This window comes from Mustelus asterias, chromosome 17 (genome assembly GCF_964213995.1).
Source record: "Mustelus asterias chromosome 17, sMusAst1.hap1.1, whole genome shotgun sequence".
Taxonomy (NCBI): Eukaryota; Metazoa; Chordata; class Chondrichthyes; order Carcharhiniformes; family Triakidae; genus Mustelus; species Mustelus asterias.
In genome coordinates this window covers 77,153,841-77,172,311 of record NC_135817.1, presented here as the reverse complement: position 1 = coordinate 77,172,311, position 18,471 = coordinate 77,153,841, and the positions used below count along the sequence as shown (strand labels likewise).

Below are 18,471 nucleotides of genomic sequence, written 5' to 3'. Positions count from 1 at the left end.
GTACAGACTCCACACAGACAGAGACCGGAGGCCGGAATTGAAGCCAGGTCCTTGGCGCTGTGAGGCAGCAGTGCTAACCACTGTGCCACCCTGGTCACTAAGTAAAAGCGCTTTTGTGCAAAGAAGAATCACTCAGAGGCAAGATCCGGGGGGGAAATGGGAGTAGGTATGGGGGGTCATAGGGTCAGATGTTGAGCGGTAGGATGTGGAGGGAGGGGAGGTGGGGGATGATAAGGATGAAGGTCATGAGTTTGGGGTCAGGGTCATGGAAGAACATGTGACCCAAGGCAGTAAGTTTAATGTTCAACTACTGATCAGGGTGCATGACGGTTAACATGAATTCAGTGCCCAGAAAAATGGTTGAGCAAATGGGTCAGGTGAGAAGGTGTTGCTGGGGGAAAAAAACAAAAAATATAGTTAAAAATTAGCCAAAGTAAAACCTGAGAAGTCAGGTGAAAACAAAAAAATGGCGGTTGGAAACTTTTATCACAGCACTACCTAGTGGTTGTAAGCTTGCAACTGCAATTCAAGTATTACTGACTAAAGAATCACAGAATCCGTACAGTGCGGAAGGGGGCCATTCGGCCCATCGAGTCTGCACCGATCACAATCCCACGCAGGCCCTATCCCCATAACCCCATGCATTTACCCTGGCTAGTTCCCCATGACACTGAGGACAATTTTAGCAAGGCCAATCCACCTAACCTGCACATCTTTGGACTGTGATAGGAAACCGGAGCACCCAGAGGAAACCCACGCAGACACGGGAAGAACATGCAAATTCCACACAGACAGCGACCCAAGTCAGGAATCGAACCCGGGTCCGTAGCACTGTGAGGCAGCAGTGCTAACCACTGTGCCACCGTGCCGTTTGACATAGAAATTTTCTAATTTATCTGCTGACATAAATAGTCCAGCACAAAATTTCACAGCACAGAACTGGGGCAGGAACTGTGTATCATATATTTTAATATGTAGAAAAATAAGCAATTCTTGGGCTAGAATTAAAGGCATTAATGATCCATCTACCTGAAATAGCTCCCTCAGCACTTCTGGGAAATGTGTCAAAAGTGCAAACTGTGTCTATTTATGCCCTCAAAGAAAAAATACTTCATCTTCTCAAAAGCAGCCTTATCAATTAACTTAAATATTTTTAAATATTTTAAACTATTTCTCGAGCAACATAAGGAGTAAAAAATCAGCTTGAGCAGCAACAGAATGGGTGATAGTAAATTGACAGCCTGATGTATTGAAAAGAAATATCAGTTGGATGTAAAATAGGTTGTATACCCATTATCATCCATTTGCTCTACCCTTCAAACTACGTTTCAATCACCTTCATTCTCCAATAATTCATCGAATGGGTCAACTGTACAACACAGCTAGGGCAACAGGGTGGCACAGCGGCTAGCATTACTGCAGCAGCCTCAGGGACCCCGGTCCAATTCTGGCCTTGGATGACTGTCTGTGTGGGTTTACACGTTCTCCCCCATGTCTGCGTGGGTTTCCTCTGGGTTTCCTCCGGTTTCCTCCCACACTCCAAAGATGTGCAGGTTAGGTGGATTGGCCATGGTAAATTGCCCTTTAGTGTTAAAGGATATGTAGGTTCGGTGGTTTGGCCATGGTAAAGGTGCGGTGTAACGGGGATATGGCGGGGAAGTGGACCTGGGTAAGATACTCTTTCCGATAGTTGATGCAGACTCGGTGGACCAAATAAGCGCCTTCTGCACAATAGGGATTCTATTCTATGGTTCTTCACCAATGAGGATAGCCCATGGTACTGTTCCCTTATTTAAAATTCCCACTGGATCAAAATTTCTAGCCCTAACTGTCCAAAGTTGTTTGAACCACGGATCACACACAAGTCATATTATCTTCCAAAGCTCTCCTTGAGTGAGTTGGAATGCTGAGAACACATATAACACTACAATGGTCAGTATTCCATTGTGAAATTCCAGTCCGCCATTAACCTTCCCCGTCAATGATGACTAAACTGTCTTTTTCTTGCTGGTAATGGCTTCAGGGATGGCAGTTCAGGCAGTATGCTGCATCTCCTGTGGGATGTATGTGGTGAGGAAATCCAGTAGTGTTTCAGGAGATTTTAGTTGTAAGAAGTGCATTAGATTGCAGCTTCTGGAGGAGCGTGTAAAGGAGCTGGAGGGGGAGGTAGAGGAACTCCGCATAATTCGGGAGGCGGAGGTGGAAGTTGATAGGAGTTATAGAGAAATAGTAACTCCTAGAAATGAGGCTTGGGTCAATGCCAGGAGGAGGGGTAAGAAGCAATCGGGAAGACAATCCCCTGGGGCGGTTCCCCTCCATAATAGGTTTTCGGTGCTGGAGGCTACAGTTGAGGAGGAATCAACTGAGCATAGAGAGCAGATCTCTGGGGGTGAGCCGAGTGAGAAAGCTCAGGTGGTTAGGGGCTGTAAAAGACTGGGCCTTGTGATTGGGGACTCCACAATTAAGGGGACAGATAGGAGGGTCGGAACTAAAGGTAGGGACTCAGGGTTGGTGTGTTGCCTACCAGGGGCTGGGGTCCGGGATGTGTCTGACAGGGTATTCAGGACTCTTAGGGGGGAGGGAGATAAACCACAAGTTATTGTACATGTGGGGACACACGACATAGGGAGGATAGGGGAAGGGGATATTAGGCAGGGATTTATGGAGTTGGGGTGGAAACTAAAGGCCAAGACTGACAGAGTGGTTATCTCTGGACTCTTGCCTGTACCACGGGATAGTTTAGAGAGGAATAGGGAGAGGGAAGGTTTGAATTCATGGCTGAGGGGATGGTGCAGGAGGGAGGGGTTCAGGTACTTAAGCAATTGGGGCTCGTACTGGGGAAGGTGTGACCTCTATGAGAAGGATGGTCTACACCTTAATCAGAAGGGGACCAATATCCTGGGGGGTAAATTTGCTAAGGCCATGCAGGGAGGTTTAAACTGATTCGGGGGGGGGGAGGGATCCTGAGTAGTGGGGCTGAAAGTGAGGGATGCATGGATGGGGACTGCAATGCACGGCATTGCAGAGGTGGGGTGGAGCAGGGTTTGAAATGTGTATACTTCAATGCCAGGAGTATTCGCAATAAAGTGGGTGAACTTGCAGCGTGGATCAGTACCTGGGACTTCGATGTTGTGGCTATTTCAGAGACATGGATAGAGCAGGGGCAGGAATGGATGCTGCAGGTCCCGGGGTTCAAATGTTTTAGTCGAAGTAGGGAAGGAGGTAGAAGAGGGGGAGGGGTAGCATTATTGGTCAGAGATTGTATCACAGTGTCAGAGAGGAGGTTTGATGAGGACTTATCTGTTGAGGTAGTATGGGCGGAGATTAGAAATAGGAGAGGAGAGGTCACCCTGTTGGGAGTCTTTTATAGACCTCCTAAAAGTTCTAGAGAGGTTGAGGAAAGGATTGCGGAGTCAATCCTGCTTAGGAGTGAAAGTAATAGGGCAATTGTTATGGGGGATTTTAACTTGACTAATATTGACTGGAATTGTTATAGCTCTAGCTCGTTAGAGGGGTCAGTTTTTGTTCAAAGCGTGCAGGAAGGTTTTTTGACTCAGTATGTAGACAGGCCAACTAGAGGTGAGGCTATATTGGATCTGGTGCTGGGAAATGAGCCAGACCAGGTGCTAGACTTGGAAGTTGGTGTGCATTTTGGTGATAGTGACCACAATTCGGTTACGTTCACCTTAGTGATGGAAAGGGATAGGCATGAACCTCGGGCCAGTGGTTTTAGCTGGGGGAAGGGTAATTATGAGGCTATTAGGAGAGAATTAGGAAACATAGGTTGGACTAGGAGATTACAGGGACTGGGAACGTCCGACATGTGGAGTTTTTTCAAGGAGCAGCTACTGCGAGTCTGTGATAGGTATGTCCCTGTCAGGCAAGGAGGAATTGGTAGGGCTAGGGAACCGTGGTGCACCAAAAAAGTTTCTTTGTTGGTTAAAAAGAAAAAGGAGGCTTATGTTCGGATGAGACGTGAGCACTCGGGTAGTGCACTAGAAAGCTTTAGATTGGCTAAGAGGGAGTTGAAGAGCGAGCTTAGAAGGGCTAAAAGGGGACATGAGAAGACTTTGGCGGATAGGGTTAAAGAGAATCCTAAGGCGTTCTATAGGTATGTCAAGAACAGAAGGTTGGTTAGGGCAAGTTTAGGGCCAGTTATAGATGGCAGAGGGAAGTTATGTGTGGAACCGGAGGAGATTGGTGAAGCATTGAACCAATATTTCTCTTCGGTGTTCACGCAAGGGGACATGAATATAGCTGAGGAGGACACTGGGTTGCAAGGGAGTAGAATAGACAGTATTACAGTTGATAAGGAGGATGTGCAGGATATTCTGGAGGGTCTGAAAATAGATAAATCCCCTGGTCCGGATGGGATTTATCCAAGGATTCTCTGGGAGGCAAGAGAAGTGATTGCAGAGCCTCTGGCTCTGATCTTCAGGTCGTCGTTGGCCTCTGGTATAGTACCAGAAGATTGGAGGTTAGCGAATGTTGTCCCATTGTTTAAGAAGGGGAACAGAGACTTCCCCGGGAATTATAGACCGGTGAGTCTCACTTCTGTTGTCGGCAAGATGTTGGAAAAAATTATAAGGGATAGGATTTATAGTTATTTGGAGAGTAATGAATTGATAGGTGATAGTCAGCATGGTTTTGTGGCAGGTAGGTCGTGCCTTACTAACCTTATTGAGTTTTTTGAGAAAGTGACCAAGGAGGTGGATGGGGGCAAGGCAGTGGACGTGGTATATATGGATTTTAGTAAGGCGTTTGATAAGGTTCACCATGGTAGGCTTCTGCAGAAAATGCAGATGTATGGGATTGGGGGTGATCTAGGAAATTGGATCAGGAATTGGCTAGCGGATAGGAAACAGAGGGTGGTGGTTGATAGTAAATATTCATCATGGAGTGCGGTTACAAGTGGTGTACCTCAGGGATCTGTTTTGGGGCCACTGCTGTTTGTAATATTTATTAATGATCTGGATGAGGGTATAGTTGGGTGGATTAGCAAATTTGCTGATGACACCAAAGTCGGTGGTGTGGTAGACAGTGAGGAAGGGTGTCGTAGTTTGCAGGAAGACTTAGACAGGTTGCAAAGTTGGGCCGAGAGGTGGCGGATGGAGTTTAATGCGGAGAAGTGTGAGGTAATTCACTTTGGTAGGAATAACAGATGTGTTGAGTATAGGGCTAACGGGAGGACTTTGAATAGTGTGGAGGAGCAGAGGGATCTAGGTGTATGTGTGCATAGATCCCTGAAAGTTGGGAATCAAGTAGATAAGGTTGTTAAGAAGGCATATGGTGTCTTGGCGTTTATTGGTAGGGGGATTGAATTTAGGAGGCGTAGCGTTATGTTGCAACTGTACACAACTCTGGTGCGGCCGCACTTGGAGTACTGTGTGCAGTTCTGGTCCCCACATTACAGGAAGGATGTGGAGGCTTTGGAGAGGGTGCAGAGGAGGTTTACCAGGATGTTGCCTGGTATGGAGGGGAGATCCTATGAGGAGAGGCTGAGGGATTTGGGATTGTTTTCGCTGGAAAGGCGGCGGCTAAGAGGGGATCTTATTGAAACATATAAGATGATTAGAGGTTTAGATAGGGTGGATAGTGATAGCCTTTTTCCTCTGATGGAGAAATCCAGCACGAGGGGGCATGGCTTTAAATTGAGGGGGGGTAGTTATAGAACCGATGTCAGGGGTAGGTTCTTTACCCAGAGGGTGGTGAGGGATTGGAATGCCCTGCCAGCATCAGTAGTAAATGCGCCTAGTTTGGGGGCGTTTAAGAGATCCGTAGATAGGTTCATGGACGAAAAGAAATTGGTTTAGGTTGGAGGGTCACAGTTTTTTTTTTTAACTGGTCGGTGCAACATCGTGGGCCGAAGGGCCTGTTCTGCGCTGTAATGTTCTATGTTCTATGTTCTACCAGCAAGACAAATATAGAAATAGCAACAAAATGTTTCAACATCACATACAGCATGGAGGCACATCCGCATACGCAAAGCCTATTGGGAATCCAGAAGTGTTGGGGTAGATGGTCATTGTGGAGACAACTCCAGTACTTGACTGTTGGGGGCTGGATGTGTAACTAAGAGCATCCATCATGGTTTCTGTAACAAAAGCAATCAGACAATCATGGGTTACGATATTGACATGCAAGTACAGCAAAGGAGATCTGTCTACAAAACCTTCTGACTTTTGTGTCAAAATGAAATAAGCAATAATAATACTGGAAAATTGACTCACTGACACAAGGCACTCCTAAAAATTTTAGCCTAGTGATAAAAATCTCTGATTGCTAAGGGTGGTCAAGTTCAGGTCAACTTTGATTCATTGTCACAGAGATGAGGAGGGATTTCTTCAGCCAGAGAGTGGTGAATCTGTGGAACTCTTTGCTGCAGAAGGCTGTGGAGGCCAGGGTCATTGAGTGTCTTTAAGACAGAGATAGATAGGTTCTTGATTAATAAGGGGATCAGGGGTTATGGGGAAAAGGCAGGAGAATGGGGATGAGAAAAATATCAGCCATGATTGAATGGCGGAGCAGACTCGATGGGCCGAGTGGCCTAATTCTGCTCCTATGTCTTATGGACCACTTGATGTTCTGACCGCTGGGAACAACAACCTCACCCTATCACCCACCCCATTTCTTCCAAACTACCGCTGGTTCTGAAGTCCATCTGCTTAGTGTAGGCTGCAATTCTTTGGTCTCACTGCAGGCGAGAACAGAGAATTTGCTACTCGGCCAAATCTCTGTTCACAGCAGCGGGACTGGATAATTCAATCTGCAGGCGAGGTTGGAGAATCTGCAGGCGAGGTTGGTGAATCTGCAGGCGAGGTTGGAGAATCTGCAGGCGAGGTTGGTGAATCTGCAGGCGAGGTTGGTGAATCTGCAGGCGAGGTTGGAGAATCTGCAGGCGAGGTTGGTGAATCTGCAGGCGAGGTTGGTGAATCTGCAGGCGAGGTTGGAGAATCTGCAGGCGAGGTTGGTGAATCTGCAGGCGAGGTTGGTGAATCTGCAGGCGAGGTTGGTGAATCTGCAGGCGAGGTTGGTGAATCTGCAGGCGAGGTTGGTGAATCTGCAGGCGAGGTTGGAGAATCTGCAGGCGAGGTTGGTGAATCTGCAGGCGAGGTTGGTGAATCTGCAGGCGAGGTTGGAGAATCTGCAGGCGAGGTTGGTGAATCTGCAGGCGAGGTTGGAGAATGCATCATATCCATTCACTCATCTTCCTTGGCCCAAAGAAAAAGAATTCTGATAACTCCCAGTGGCTCCAAGTTTAGAAGGATGAGGGGGATCTAATTGAAACTTACAGAATATTGAGAGGCCTAGAGAGAGTGGACGTGGAAAGGATGTTTCCACTAGTGGGAGAGACTAGAACTTGAGAGCACAACTTCAGAGTGAAGGGACGCTCCTTAAAATCTGAGATGAGGAGGAATTTCTTCAGCCAGAGGGTGGTGGTGAATCTGTAGAACTCATTGCCACAGAGGGCTGTGGAGACCAGGTCATTGAGTGCCTTTAAGGGTGAGATAGATAGGTTTTCGAACAATAAGGGGATCAAGGGTTACAGGGAGAAGACAGGAGAATGGAAATGAGAATCATATCAGCCATGATTGAATGGTGGGGCAGACTTGATGGGCTGAATGGCCTAATTCTGCCCCTATACCTTATAGTCTCATGGTTCCCATCATATTAAAGCCTTAAGTCTATTGCCCTCAACAAAAATGGCATCTGCGCATGCGCCCTATTGCGAGTGTCCCCGATAAAGATGGCGGCGGTTAACCCGGGACTGTAACTGAGAGAAAGTCACGGTCCTGCTCGGTGCAAAGGGCCGGGGACCATCCCCAATTACCGGTAGGATCTTATTCAAGAATTCGCGGTTTATGGTACTCATCAGTTGTACCATTTTTCTCTCCAACACGTCAAAGTTTGTTTGAAAATAGAAGGCCCAGAACTGCGGATGAGTGAATTTTGAAAATCCCTGGGTGGTTGCAGCATTGGAAATGTGTTCCTGAAGGATTTTCCCTGTTGATTATTTCTGGCAAAGTCATAGCAAACCAGCCTCCCATCCATTGACTCTGTCTACACTTCCCGTTGCCTTGGCAAAGCAGCCAGCATAATCAAGGATCCCACGCACCCTGGACATGCTCTCTTCCACCTTCTTCCGTCGGGAAAAAGACACAGAAGTCAGAGGTCACGTACCAACCGACTCAAGAACAGCTTCTTCCCTGCTGCCATCAGACTTTTGAATGGGCCTACCTCGCATTAAGTTGATCTTTCTCTACACCCTAGCTATGTCTGTAACACTACATTCTGCACCCTCTCCTCTCCTTCCCTTCTGTGTACTCTATGAACGGTATGCTTTGTCTGTATCTGCGCAAGAAACAATACTTTTCACTGTATCCAAATACATGTGGCAATAATCAATCAAATCAAAAACCTAATTTCCCAATTCTTCCAAAAATACTGAAGGGAATCTTTGTGTAAGTATTTAATTAAAAGAGCACATTACCATCTATCTGAGAGTACCAAGAAAATCCCAGTGTAGAGTAATGGATCCAGAAACCTGGGCCAGAATTCTCCCATCCCGCTCACCGCTGGAATTTTAGGGGCGGGTTGCGAAGAATGTGAAACACCATTGACAGTTGGGTGGGAATTTCCGGTTTTTAGACCAGCGCGGCTGGAGAATTCCGCCCCTGATCCCAATAGTCTCCATCCCCTTCCTCCTTGTGCTGTAACTGTAAGGTGAGCATTCCCCAAGCAAAGAGAAAAATCTACCCTAACACCCTTATTTTTACAGCCAAAATAACTGGTTCTTCAATGAAACACAGTTAAAAAACCTGAAAATATTAATGTAAACGGTTCATTTCCATTTAACATGCCCGTGACTTTCAAACTGTGTATAACATTTCTTTTGAAATTGGATATGGGTTTGAAAGTTTGATTTCAGCACTGCAGGGGAAGAGCAGGGAAGTAAAACTAATTGGGTAGCTCTTTTGAAGAACGAACAGCCATGAAAGACTTCCTACTGTGCTTCTATGATTCTTCCCAAATTCTATCTTCTATGTCTCATAACCCCGTGTGGGGAAGTTAAGTGTTGGAGGACGGGAGCTCAATGAAAACCTTCTCAAGCCTTCATCAAACTCAAACTTACAAACAGGTTGCCCAGCCAAAGAACGACATCCAAGAGGGGCATTTGTAAGAAGAATAATCAGGTTGAAACAAAGAATGAATAGGTTCATTCGATTTCTAACAATAATTCAGTCAGATGAAAAATGTTGAATATCAAGCATAGACAGCTTTGATTCTTCCCCTCACAATTGGTTAACTAAAACTGTACGATCCACCCATCACTCAGTCCTTGTGCTGTTACCTGTTTTTACACTCAGCTCAGCTGCTGGGCTGTCATCTTCACAGGCTCTGGAGAACACACTCACAGAGTACTCAGTGTCGGGCTCCAGATCTGACACCGTCCACTCTAGTTTCATGGTCTCGGTTTCATTCACCACGGTATCATCCTTCAACACCTGCGCGATAAACAGCTGCTCTTCGTAAGTGTCTGTTGTCCACATTAGGTGGAAGCTGGAAGTGCTCACGTTGGAAACAGTCAGGTTTATAACCGGGGCAGGAGCTGCTGAAAAGAGAAGTTATAGAGTCATAGAGTCACAGAGTCTTGGAGGTTTACAGCATGGAAACAGGCCCTTTGGCCCAACTTGTCCATGCCGAAGCTAGTCCCAATTGCCCGCATTTGGCCCATAATTTTTTTTAAAATTAGCCAGGACAGAAAGACATCTAGTTATCTGGGTGGGGGCATTCAGCTAATGTTCTGGGGACCCAGGTCCAAATCCCGCCACGACCGATGGTGGAATTTGAATTCACTTTTAAACAATCTGGAATTAAGAATCTCCTGATGACCATGAAACCAATGTCGATTGTCGGGAAAACCCATCTGGTTCACTCATGTCCTTTAGGGAAGGAAATCTGCCGTCCTTCCTCAGTCTGGCCTACATGTGACTCCAGAGCAACAGCAATGTAGTTGACACTCAACTGCCCTCCAAGGGCAACTAGAGATGGGGAATAAATGCTGGCCAGTCAGCGATGCCCATGTCCCATGAATGAATAACAAACAACCCAGAGTGTGACCCTGAGATCAGGTATTCACACCCCCAGCATTGCTCATTTTGGTTGATAATTGATACTGATAATTATTCATTTCGAACGCAAATACTATATCGATAGGTACATGAAGAGCTTTGATAGGGTCGACAGGGAGAAAATGTTTTCTCTGGCAGGATGGTCAGTAACAGTTTTAACAACACCAGGTGGAAATTTCCACTCCATCTGACGAAGGAGCAGCACTCCGAAAGCTAATGGTATTTGCTCCCAAATAAACCTGTTGGACTTTAACCTGGTGTTGTTAAAACTGTTACTGTGTTCACCCCAGTCCAACGCCGGCATCTCCACAGGATGGTCAGTTAGCAGAGTACTGAGATTTCAGGTAACTGGCAAAAGAATCAGGGGGGAATATGAGGAGAATGCTTATACGCGATGACTGGGTATGGTCTGGAATGAAATTTCAAAGTTCCATGTCTTAAAAGGATGATCAAATTTATACTTGAACTTATGGTAGAACGTGATAAGTTATTTTCAAAACTTAACCAATCAGAAAGGGCGGCACATTGGCACAATGGTTAGCACTGCTGCCTCACAGTGCCAGGGACCCGGGTTCAATTCCAGCCTTGGGTCACTGTCTGTGTGGAGTTTGCACATTCTCCCCGTGTCTGCGTCGGTTTCCTCCAGGTGCTCCGGTTTCCTCCCACACTCCAAAGATGTGCAGTTTAGGTGGATTGACCATACTAAACTGCCCCTTAATGTCCCAAGATGTGCAGGTTAGATGGAATAGCCATGGTAAATTGTCCCTTAATGTCTAAAGGTGTGTAGGTTAGGGGGATTAGCGGGATAAATGCGGGGAGAGGGCCTGGGTAAGATACTCTGTCAGGGAGTAAGTGCAAACTTGATGGACCGAATGGCCTCTTCTGCACTGTAGGGATTCTATGAAATATCACTGCAAGGAGATATTTCACAGGAATTTGAATGTTCCCTTATGGAATGATGCTGGATTCTGGCTGGTTGGAGTGGCAATGGGTTCAGAGTTCTGATTCAGTGAAGTCCTGGGATGCAAGTGGTTTCTGGCTCCCTGACCTAACTGGGGTAAAGTATCCTACCACACCACAACAGGCAGTGCCACAGTCACACAAGAGTTATTCCAAGATTGATAGATTGTCGCAGACACGCAGATCAGTGCTGTTGGAGACCCACACACACTGGCTCCATTTCTCTTTGTGGGATTATAGGGGTTGGATTTCTCTACCTTTTCCCTCAATCAGCTGCCGCAACTTCAGCAGGAGATGCGTGAACAATTTGGGAAGATTACATAAACAGTGTTTGTGATTCTCGGCCAGAGGGTGGTGAATCTGTGAAATTCACTACCACAGAAAATAGTTGAGGCCAAAACATTGTCTGATATCAAGAAGAAATTAGATATAGCTCTTGGGGTTAAAGGGATCAAGGGGCATGGGGGGGAAGGTGGGATCAGGATATTGGATTTGATCATCAAAATGAATGGCAGAGCAGGCTTGAAGGGCCAAATGGTCTACTCCTGCTTCGAGTCTCTATGTTTTTGTGTATCTTCCATTGACATTACGGTGGGAAATTGGGAGAAGTTTGTGGAAATGCAACCCATAATGGAGCCAGGCTTGGAGGCCCCTTTTGTTATGTGAATACTGACAGCAGAGTTGTACAATGGGTTAGTACTGCTGCCAGGGACCCGGGTTCAATTCCCAGCTTGGGTCACTGTCTGTTTGGAGTTTGCACATTCTCCCTGTGTCGGCGTGGGTTTCCTCCCGGTGCTCCGGTTTCTTCCCAAAGTCCGAAAGACATGCTGGTTAGGTGCATTGACCATGCTAAATTCTCCCTCAGTGTACCCGAACATTCATTGCATTACTTGTGACTAATAAATCAATAAAGTTTTGAATAAATAAACTTTAAACTGAATCTACTACCAGTAAGACTGAAGATAAAATGACTATTACATACAGCATGGAAGTACTTCTGCAAAAGGGAAGCCAGGTGCAAACCTGGAACTGTTCAAGTAGATGGCCACTGTTGAGGTGAACCTGGTGCTGGACTGAATTGAGTTAAGTGTAGCAGCAGCTGGTCCGGAATAGCTGGTGTCTGTTAAGAGAGAACAAGCAACTGTAACTAACTGGTAAAAGGCTAGCAAGTAACCCTAGCTTTAGAAATGCTGTATCACCATGCACTGAAAATTCTCCACAAGAGCGTGTAACTTACCTACAGTGATTAACAACATAATTACACTGTATATCAGATTTTCTGAAATTATTATGCATAAATTTAATCTTTACAAAGCTCTCAAGAGATGCAGGCCAAAAAAGTATGATACCGCGTAGGGTGGCACTGTGCTTAGCACTGCTGCCTCACAGCACGAGGGACCCGGGTCCAATTCCCGGCTCGGGTCACTGTCTATGTGGAGTTTGCACTTTCTCCCCGTGTCTGCGTGGGTTTCCTCCGGGTGCTCCGGTTTTCTCCCACAGGCGAAAGATGTGCAGGTTAGGTGAGTTGGTCACGCTAAATTCTCCCTCAGTGTACCCGAACAGGTGCCGGAGTGTGGATTTTCACAGTAACTTTACTGCAGTGTGAATGTAAGCCTACTTGTGACTAATAAATAAACTTTAACTTTACACTGCAAAGGGCACAGAAAACAGGTTGTCGAGAAATCCCCTGGAGCTGATGGCTAATGTACCAGTGTTTTAAAAGAGGGAGCTACAATGATAATGGGTGCTGTGGTTTTGATCTTCTAGAATTCCTTCGATTCTAGAACAATCCGAGTGGATTTCAAATTGGTAAATGTAACACTGTTATTCAAGAGAGGAGACAGCGAGAACACAGGAACGATAGGTGTGATCGCCTCACATCAACAGTAGGGAAAACAGTAGAATCCATTTTTTTTTGGAACCTTTTTCAGTGCTTTTATTCCAATCAAAAAAGCCAATTCAAATGAATCCAAATCATGGTTCCCACGTGAGGGACAAACAAGATTCAAGCTGACAGGATGAGGCATTGCACTCCCTTCTCGGGCTTGATTCAAAGGTTCATCTTATCTAAAAGGCCGAGATAGCCTTGAAAAATTACATCAGGTAAAGCCTTGTTTAACTTCATTGGCTATTCTGATCCTTTACTCCACCCTAACCTGGGCAAACCACCATCCCAGGCACACCCCCAGTGCAATGGGCCAGCCTTGTCACCTGCCTGATCATGGTTTCACAAGGACATGTTAACAGGACACTTAGAAAATCACACAACTGGGCAGTGAAAACACAGATTTATGAAAGGGAAACCTTGTTTGACAAATCTATTTTGAGGTTGTAACTAGCACAATATACAAGGGAAACGGCAGATGTTGTGCGTTCAATAAGGTGCCACACAACATTAGGGCTCAAGGGATTGGGGGCATTAGCATGGATTGAGGATAGGTTAATGGACAGAAAGTAGGGTCATTTTTGGGTTGGTGGGTTGTAACTAATGGGGGCCACAAGAATCAGCACCAATTGATTGAATCAGCACCAGTTCGATTCCCGGCTTGGGTCACTGTCTGTGTGGAGTTTGCACATTCTCCTCGTGTCTGCATGGGTTTCCTCCGGGTGCTCCGGTTTCCTCCCACAGTCCAAAGATGTGTGGATTAGGTTGATTGGCCATGCTAAAAATTGCCCTTAGTGTCCTGAGATGCGTAGGTTAGAGGGATTAGTGGGTAAATATGTAGGGATATGGGGGTAGGGCCTGGGTGGGATTGTGGTCGGTGCAGACTCGATGGGCCGAATGGCCTCTTTCTGTACTGTAGGGTTTCTATGATTCTATGATTTCTATGATGATTCTAATTGGACCTCAGCGTTTTACAATCTAAATCTACGATTTAGATGGTAGGAGCAAGTGTAATATATGGTACAAGGTTCGGTGGAAAAATAAGCTGTGAGGTGGATACAAAAAAGTGGCAAAGGGATATAAGCAGGTTAAATGAATGGGCAAGAACATGATCAATAATTTATGATCTATGAAGTTAAGCGCATCAATAGGAAAATGGAAAAGCAGGTTATTTTTCAAATGGTGAGAGACTGGGAAGTGTCCTTGAACACAAATCACAGAAGGCTAGCAAGCAACTACAACAAGCAGTTAGAAAAGCAAATGGCACGAAAGCCTTCAATACAAAAGGGATCGGAGTATAAAAGTAAATAAGTCTTAAGATAATTATATTGGGTCTGGAGCACTGTGTTCAGTTATTTTTTCCTTAATAAGCAATACTTACCTCAGGAGGAGTACAATGAAGGTTCATATATCTAATTGCTGGGATAAGAGGATTGTCTGATAAAGAGATATTGAATAGACTAGGAGTGGAATTTCCCGTCCCGCCTGCCACAGGAATCGTGTGGACCACGCAAAGGTCCATTAACCTCAGACGGGAATTTCTGGTTTTGGGGCGAGCGTGGCCAAAACATCCAGTCCGAGGTCGATATTTTCTGAAGTTTAGATGAATGAGAGGCAATCTCATGGAAACATTGAGAATTGCTCAGGGGCTTGATAGGTTGAGACTGGGAGGATATTTCCTCTGGCCTGGGAGTCGAGAAATAAGGATCACAGTCTTCAGGTGGGGAATCTGAGGAATATGAGGAAAAATCCCTTCACTCAAAAGGTTATGAAATGTTGGAATTCAGGGAAGTGTGGCTTCTGAGTCATTGAGTATATTCAAGACAGGGACAAATTGATCTTGGATACTATCAAAAGATGTGGGGATGCTGTAAGAAGTTGGAGATGAGGCAGAAGAAAAGCTTATAAAATGATAAATTATATTATTGACTGGAAAAGCAGGCTCAACAGGCTGAATTGAACCTGTTTCTGTATTTAGTAGCCACGTTTGTTCCCCAGGGTAAGAGTTGGAGACTTGCAAAGTTAACTATTTGCAAAGAGACAAAACCCAGTAGCAAATGGTGGCATCAATGTTTCCTTATATATCATAGCTTGTAATGGTGTCATATTCCTTCAACAGATTATTGTACAATGTAGCCCAAACCATCACGCAAACCAACCTCCCATCCACTGACTCTGTCTACACTTCCTGCTGCCTTGGAAAAGCAGCCAGCATAATCAAGGACCCCACACATCCCGGACATACTCTCTTTCACCTTCTTCCGTCGGGAAAAAGATACAAAGATCTGAGGTCACGTACCAATCGACTCAAGAACAGCTTCTTCCCTGCTGCCATCAGACTTTTGAATGGACCTATCTCACATTAAGTTGATCTTTCTCTACACCCTAGCTATGACTGTAATACTACATTCTGCACTCTCTCGTTTCCTTCTCTATGAACAGTATGCTTTGTCTGTATGGAGCGCAAGAAACAATATTTTTCACTGTACACTAATACATGACAATAATAAATCAAATCAAAATCAAATATGACAATAGCCATGTTATAACCTGTTAGATTAAACTACACTTCCAGCATTGTGGGAGGAATGAGAGAGGCTGTTTGTGCTGAAGAAAGAACCTATTTCTAGAAATATTCACAGAATACTACAGTCCAGAAGAGGCCCTTCAGCCCATCGAGTCTGCACTAACGCATGGAATGTCCTGATTTGCCCACCTAATCCCACTTGCCAGCACTTGGCCCATAGCCTTGCATGTTATGATGTTCCAAGTACTCATCCAGGTGCTTTTTAAAGAATATGAGGCATCCCACCTCCACCACCCTCCCAGGCAGCGCATTCCAGACTGTCACCACCCTCTGGGTAAAAAAGCTTTTGCTCAAATCCCGCGAAACCTCCCACCCCTCACTTTTAATTTAAATATTGACCAAAGCAAAGATGTATTGAAGAACCAAAAGCAAAATGGCCGACAGTGAAATTTTTGCTCACCTACATTGAAAGTCGAAAACTGCCCAACCCATGAGCACCAGTGCTGTCTATTCACTTGCGTGTACTGCGCGTGAAGGTAACTTTAATTTGCACAGAATTGCAAAAGGAGGCCATTCGGCCCATTAGAAACCTTTCCCAGTTCTTACACCATTACCTGTTTTCACGCTCAGCTCTGCTGCAGGACTCTCATCTTCACAGGCTCGCGAGATGATGCTCACAGTGTACTCAGTCTCAGGTTCCAAATCGGACACCGTCCACTCCAGTTCCACCGTCTCCGTCTCACTCACAATGCTGCCGTTCCTCAATAGCTGCACGATGAATGTTTGCTCCTGGTTAATCTCCGTGGTCCATGATACTTGAACACTGGTGCTGGTGACCTTGAAGACGGTCAGGTTGATAACGGGGGAAGGAGCTGTTGGAAGAGCAAATGAAAGAAATGGTCAGGCTGTGTGCGCGGCCCAGGTAAATGGTCTCCCCCCCTGCAAGGAGACCTTGACTCCCCAAATGCACCACCAACAACTGCCTCTCTTTTGTAAATGGGCACAGGTTGGCATATCTCTAAAGGTATGTTTATGGTGTCATATGTCATCAGTAAGAGCCAGATAACATTTCAATGGCCGACTGAATAGGGTAATGGGCAAGGCTGCCTCTCTCAGTATAATCTGATGGGACAGGAAAAGGGACCCTTTAAAGCAAGTATGGAACCCCCCTTGGCAGTGCCAGGCAGAGCAGGAGTGATCAGGAAAAGTGAGAGCATCTGCTCCCCTGGTGTCCGCTCCCCTTCTGTAGGATCCTTTGTATGGTTTGCTTCAGTTAAAAGACTTCATTTTAAGATATTTTTGCCCATGTAACTAACCATGCTAAGCTTTAAAGCTCACTTAGCCACATTTTAAGCTCAGCTGGGAATGCTGGGATAAGCTTAGAAATTGACTGCATTCTTTGAAAATACAATATTGGCAGAAACGACTAAACAAAACTTTTCACAGCCACAGCTGCCAATTGTTTATGAAAGTTAGGGACACAGTTTGTACCGGCAATTTCAATAACACAGATTACAGATAACATATATTGTGCATTTCAGTGTGTGTTTCCGCGTTCAGTGTTCAGTCTTGTTTTCGAGTTCAGTGAGTATTCAAGATTATCATAGGGGGCTGGCAGTAAATAAGCCAGTTTCTCCAAGTTAACTTTTCTCCTTCTTTTTTCATTTCTGTAGTTTTAAGTTTTATTCAATAAAGAAAATCATTTTTTAAAAATCATACCAAGTGCTGCCTACGTCTATTCTAAGGAATGAATGGACCCTACACCTTCCCAACCCACCAAATGACCCCATCCCCACAAGCCCAACCCCATCCCACCTCTCACGTCACCCCTCACTTCCTTTACCTCGGTGGGGGCAGAATTGTATCTGACCAGAAGCCACGCCTGCTGCTCTTTTCCATCCAGTTTTGGGTTGGGCAGCTGGGCAACTGTCTGGATATGACACCTGGCCGTTCAAATCAGCACAGTCTCATGGGCGGAATGGCTGACCAGCTGTTTCAGTTCTATTAATCCCTGCCCCACCTCCCCAGCTTTCCACGTGGGAGTTAAAATCCAACCCCTGACCTCGATACTAATTTCATGCCGTTGGGGAAATTTCTCCATTTGGACTTCAGCGGCTTTCTCTTTTTTATTCGTGAAGAAAGAAACTCTTACATTGGCCAATCATCTGCAAGGAACTCACACAGAATAAATCTGCTCACACTTAGGTGTTTCACCAAAGGAGGTGTTTGTAAAATTATGAACTGAAAGAGCAAAAAATAACTTTTCTTTAATACCAGCAAATTTCCTGTGTCACTTTTCACTAACAGTCCGGCAAAATGAATGCTACCCTGTACATGTGTTTGAACATAAATTAGAATAAGCATAGAATGTTCATCTCCTTGAACCTGCTCTGTTATTCAATAAGATCATAGCTGATTTGATTGTGGTTTTGATTCCACTTTCCCCTCTGCACCCAAATAATCCTCTCAGCATCCATCTTGTCAAGTCACTAATGTTTCTATAAGATCACCTCTCATTTTTCTAAACTGCAATGGGTATAGGCCCAACCTGCTTAGCTTTCTTAAACTCCACTTTCCCATTCAATCTCCATGTGTACATGTATGTATGTATGTATCTTTAGGTATGCATATATATGTATCTATGTTTGTGTATACATATATATGTCTGTATCTATGTGTATGTGTGCATATATGTGTGTATGTTTATATGGGTCAGTTTTATATATATATATATATATATATATATATAGGGCGGCACGGTAGCACAGTGGTTAGCACTGCTGCTTCACAGCTCCAGGGACCTGGGTTCGATTCCCAGCTTGGGTCACTGTCTGCGTGGAGTTTGCACATTCTCCTCGTGTCTGCGTGGGTTTCCTCCGGGTGCTCCGGTTTCCTCCCACAGTCCAAAGATGTGCGGGTTAGGTTGATTGGCCATGCTAAAAATTGCCCTTAGTATCCTGAGATGC

General features: G+C 45.3%; 1 protein-coding gene across 1 annotated transcript in view; it reads right to left on the bottom strand.

The window, feature by feature from the left end:
* Positions 1-18,471, bottom strand: part of LOC144506231 (uromodulin-like 1) — a 102,533-nt gene that overhangs the window by 50,464 nt on the left and 33,598 nt on the right. The window contains exons 12-15 of the mRNA XM_078232088.1: positions 16,120-16,377; positions 12,076-12,213; positions 9,353-9,610; positions 5,960-6,094 (exon numbers count right to left, since the gene is read on the bottom strand). Coding sequence (XP_078088214.1) covers positions 5,960-6,094; positions 9,353-9,610; positions 12,076-12,213; positions 16,120-16,377 — 789 coding nt within the window. The remainder of the gene's footprint in view (positions 1-5,959; positions 6,095-9,352; positions 9,611-12,075; positions 12,214-16,119; positions 16,378-18,471) is intronic.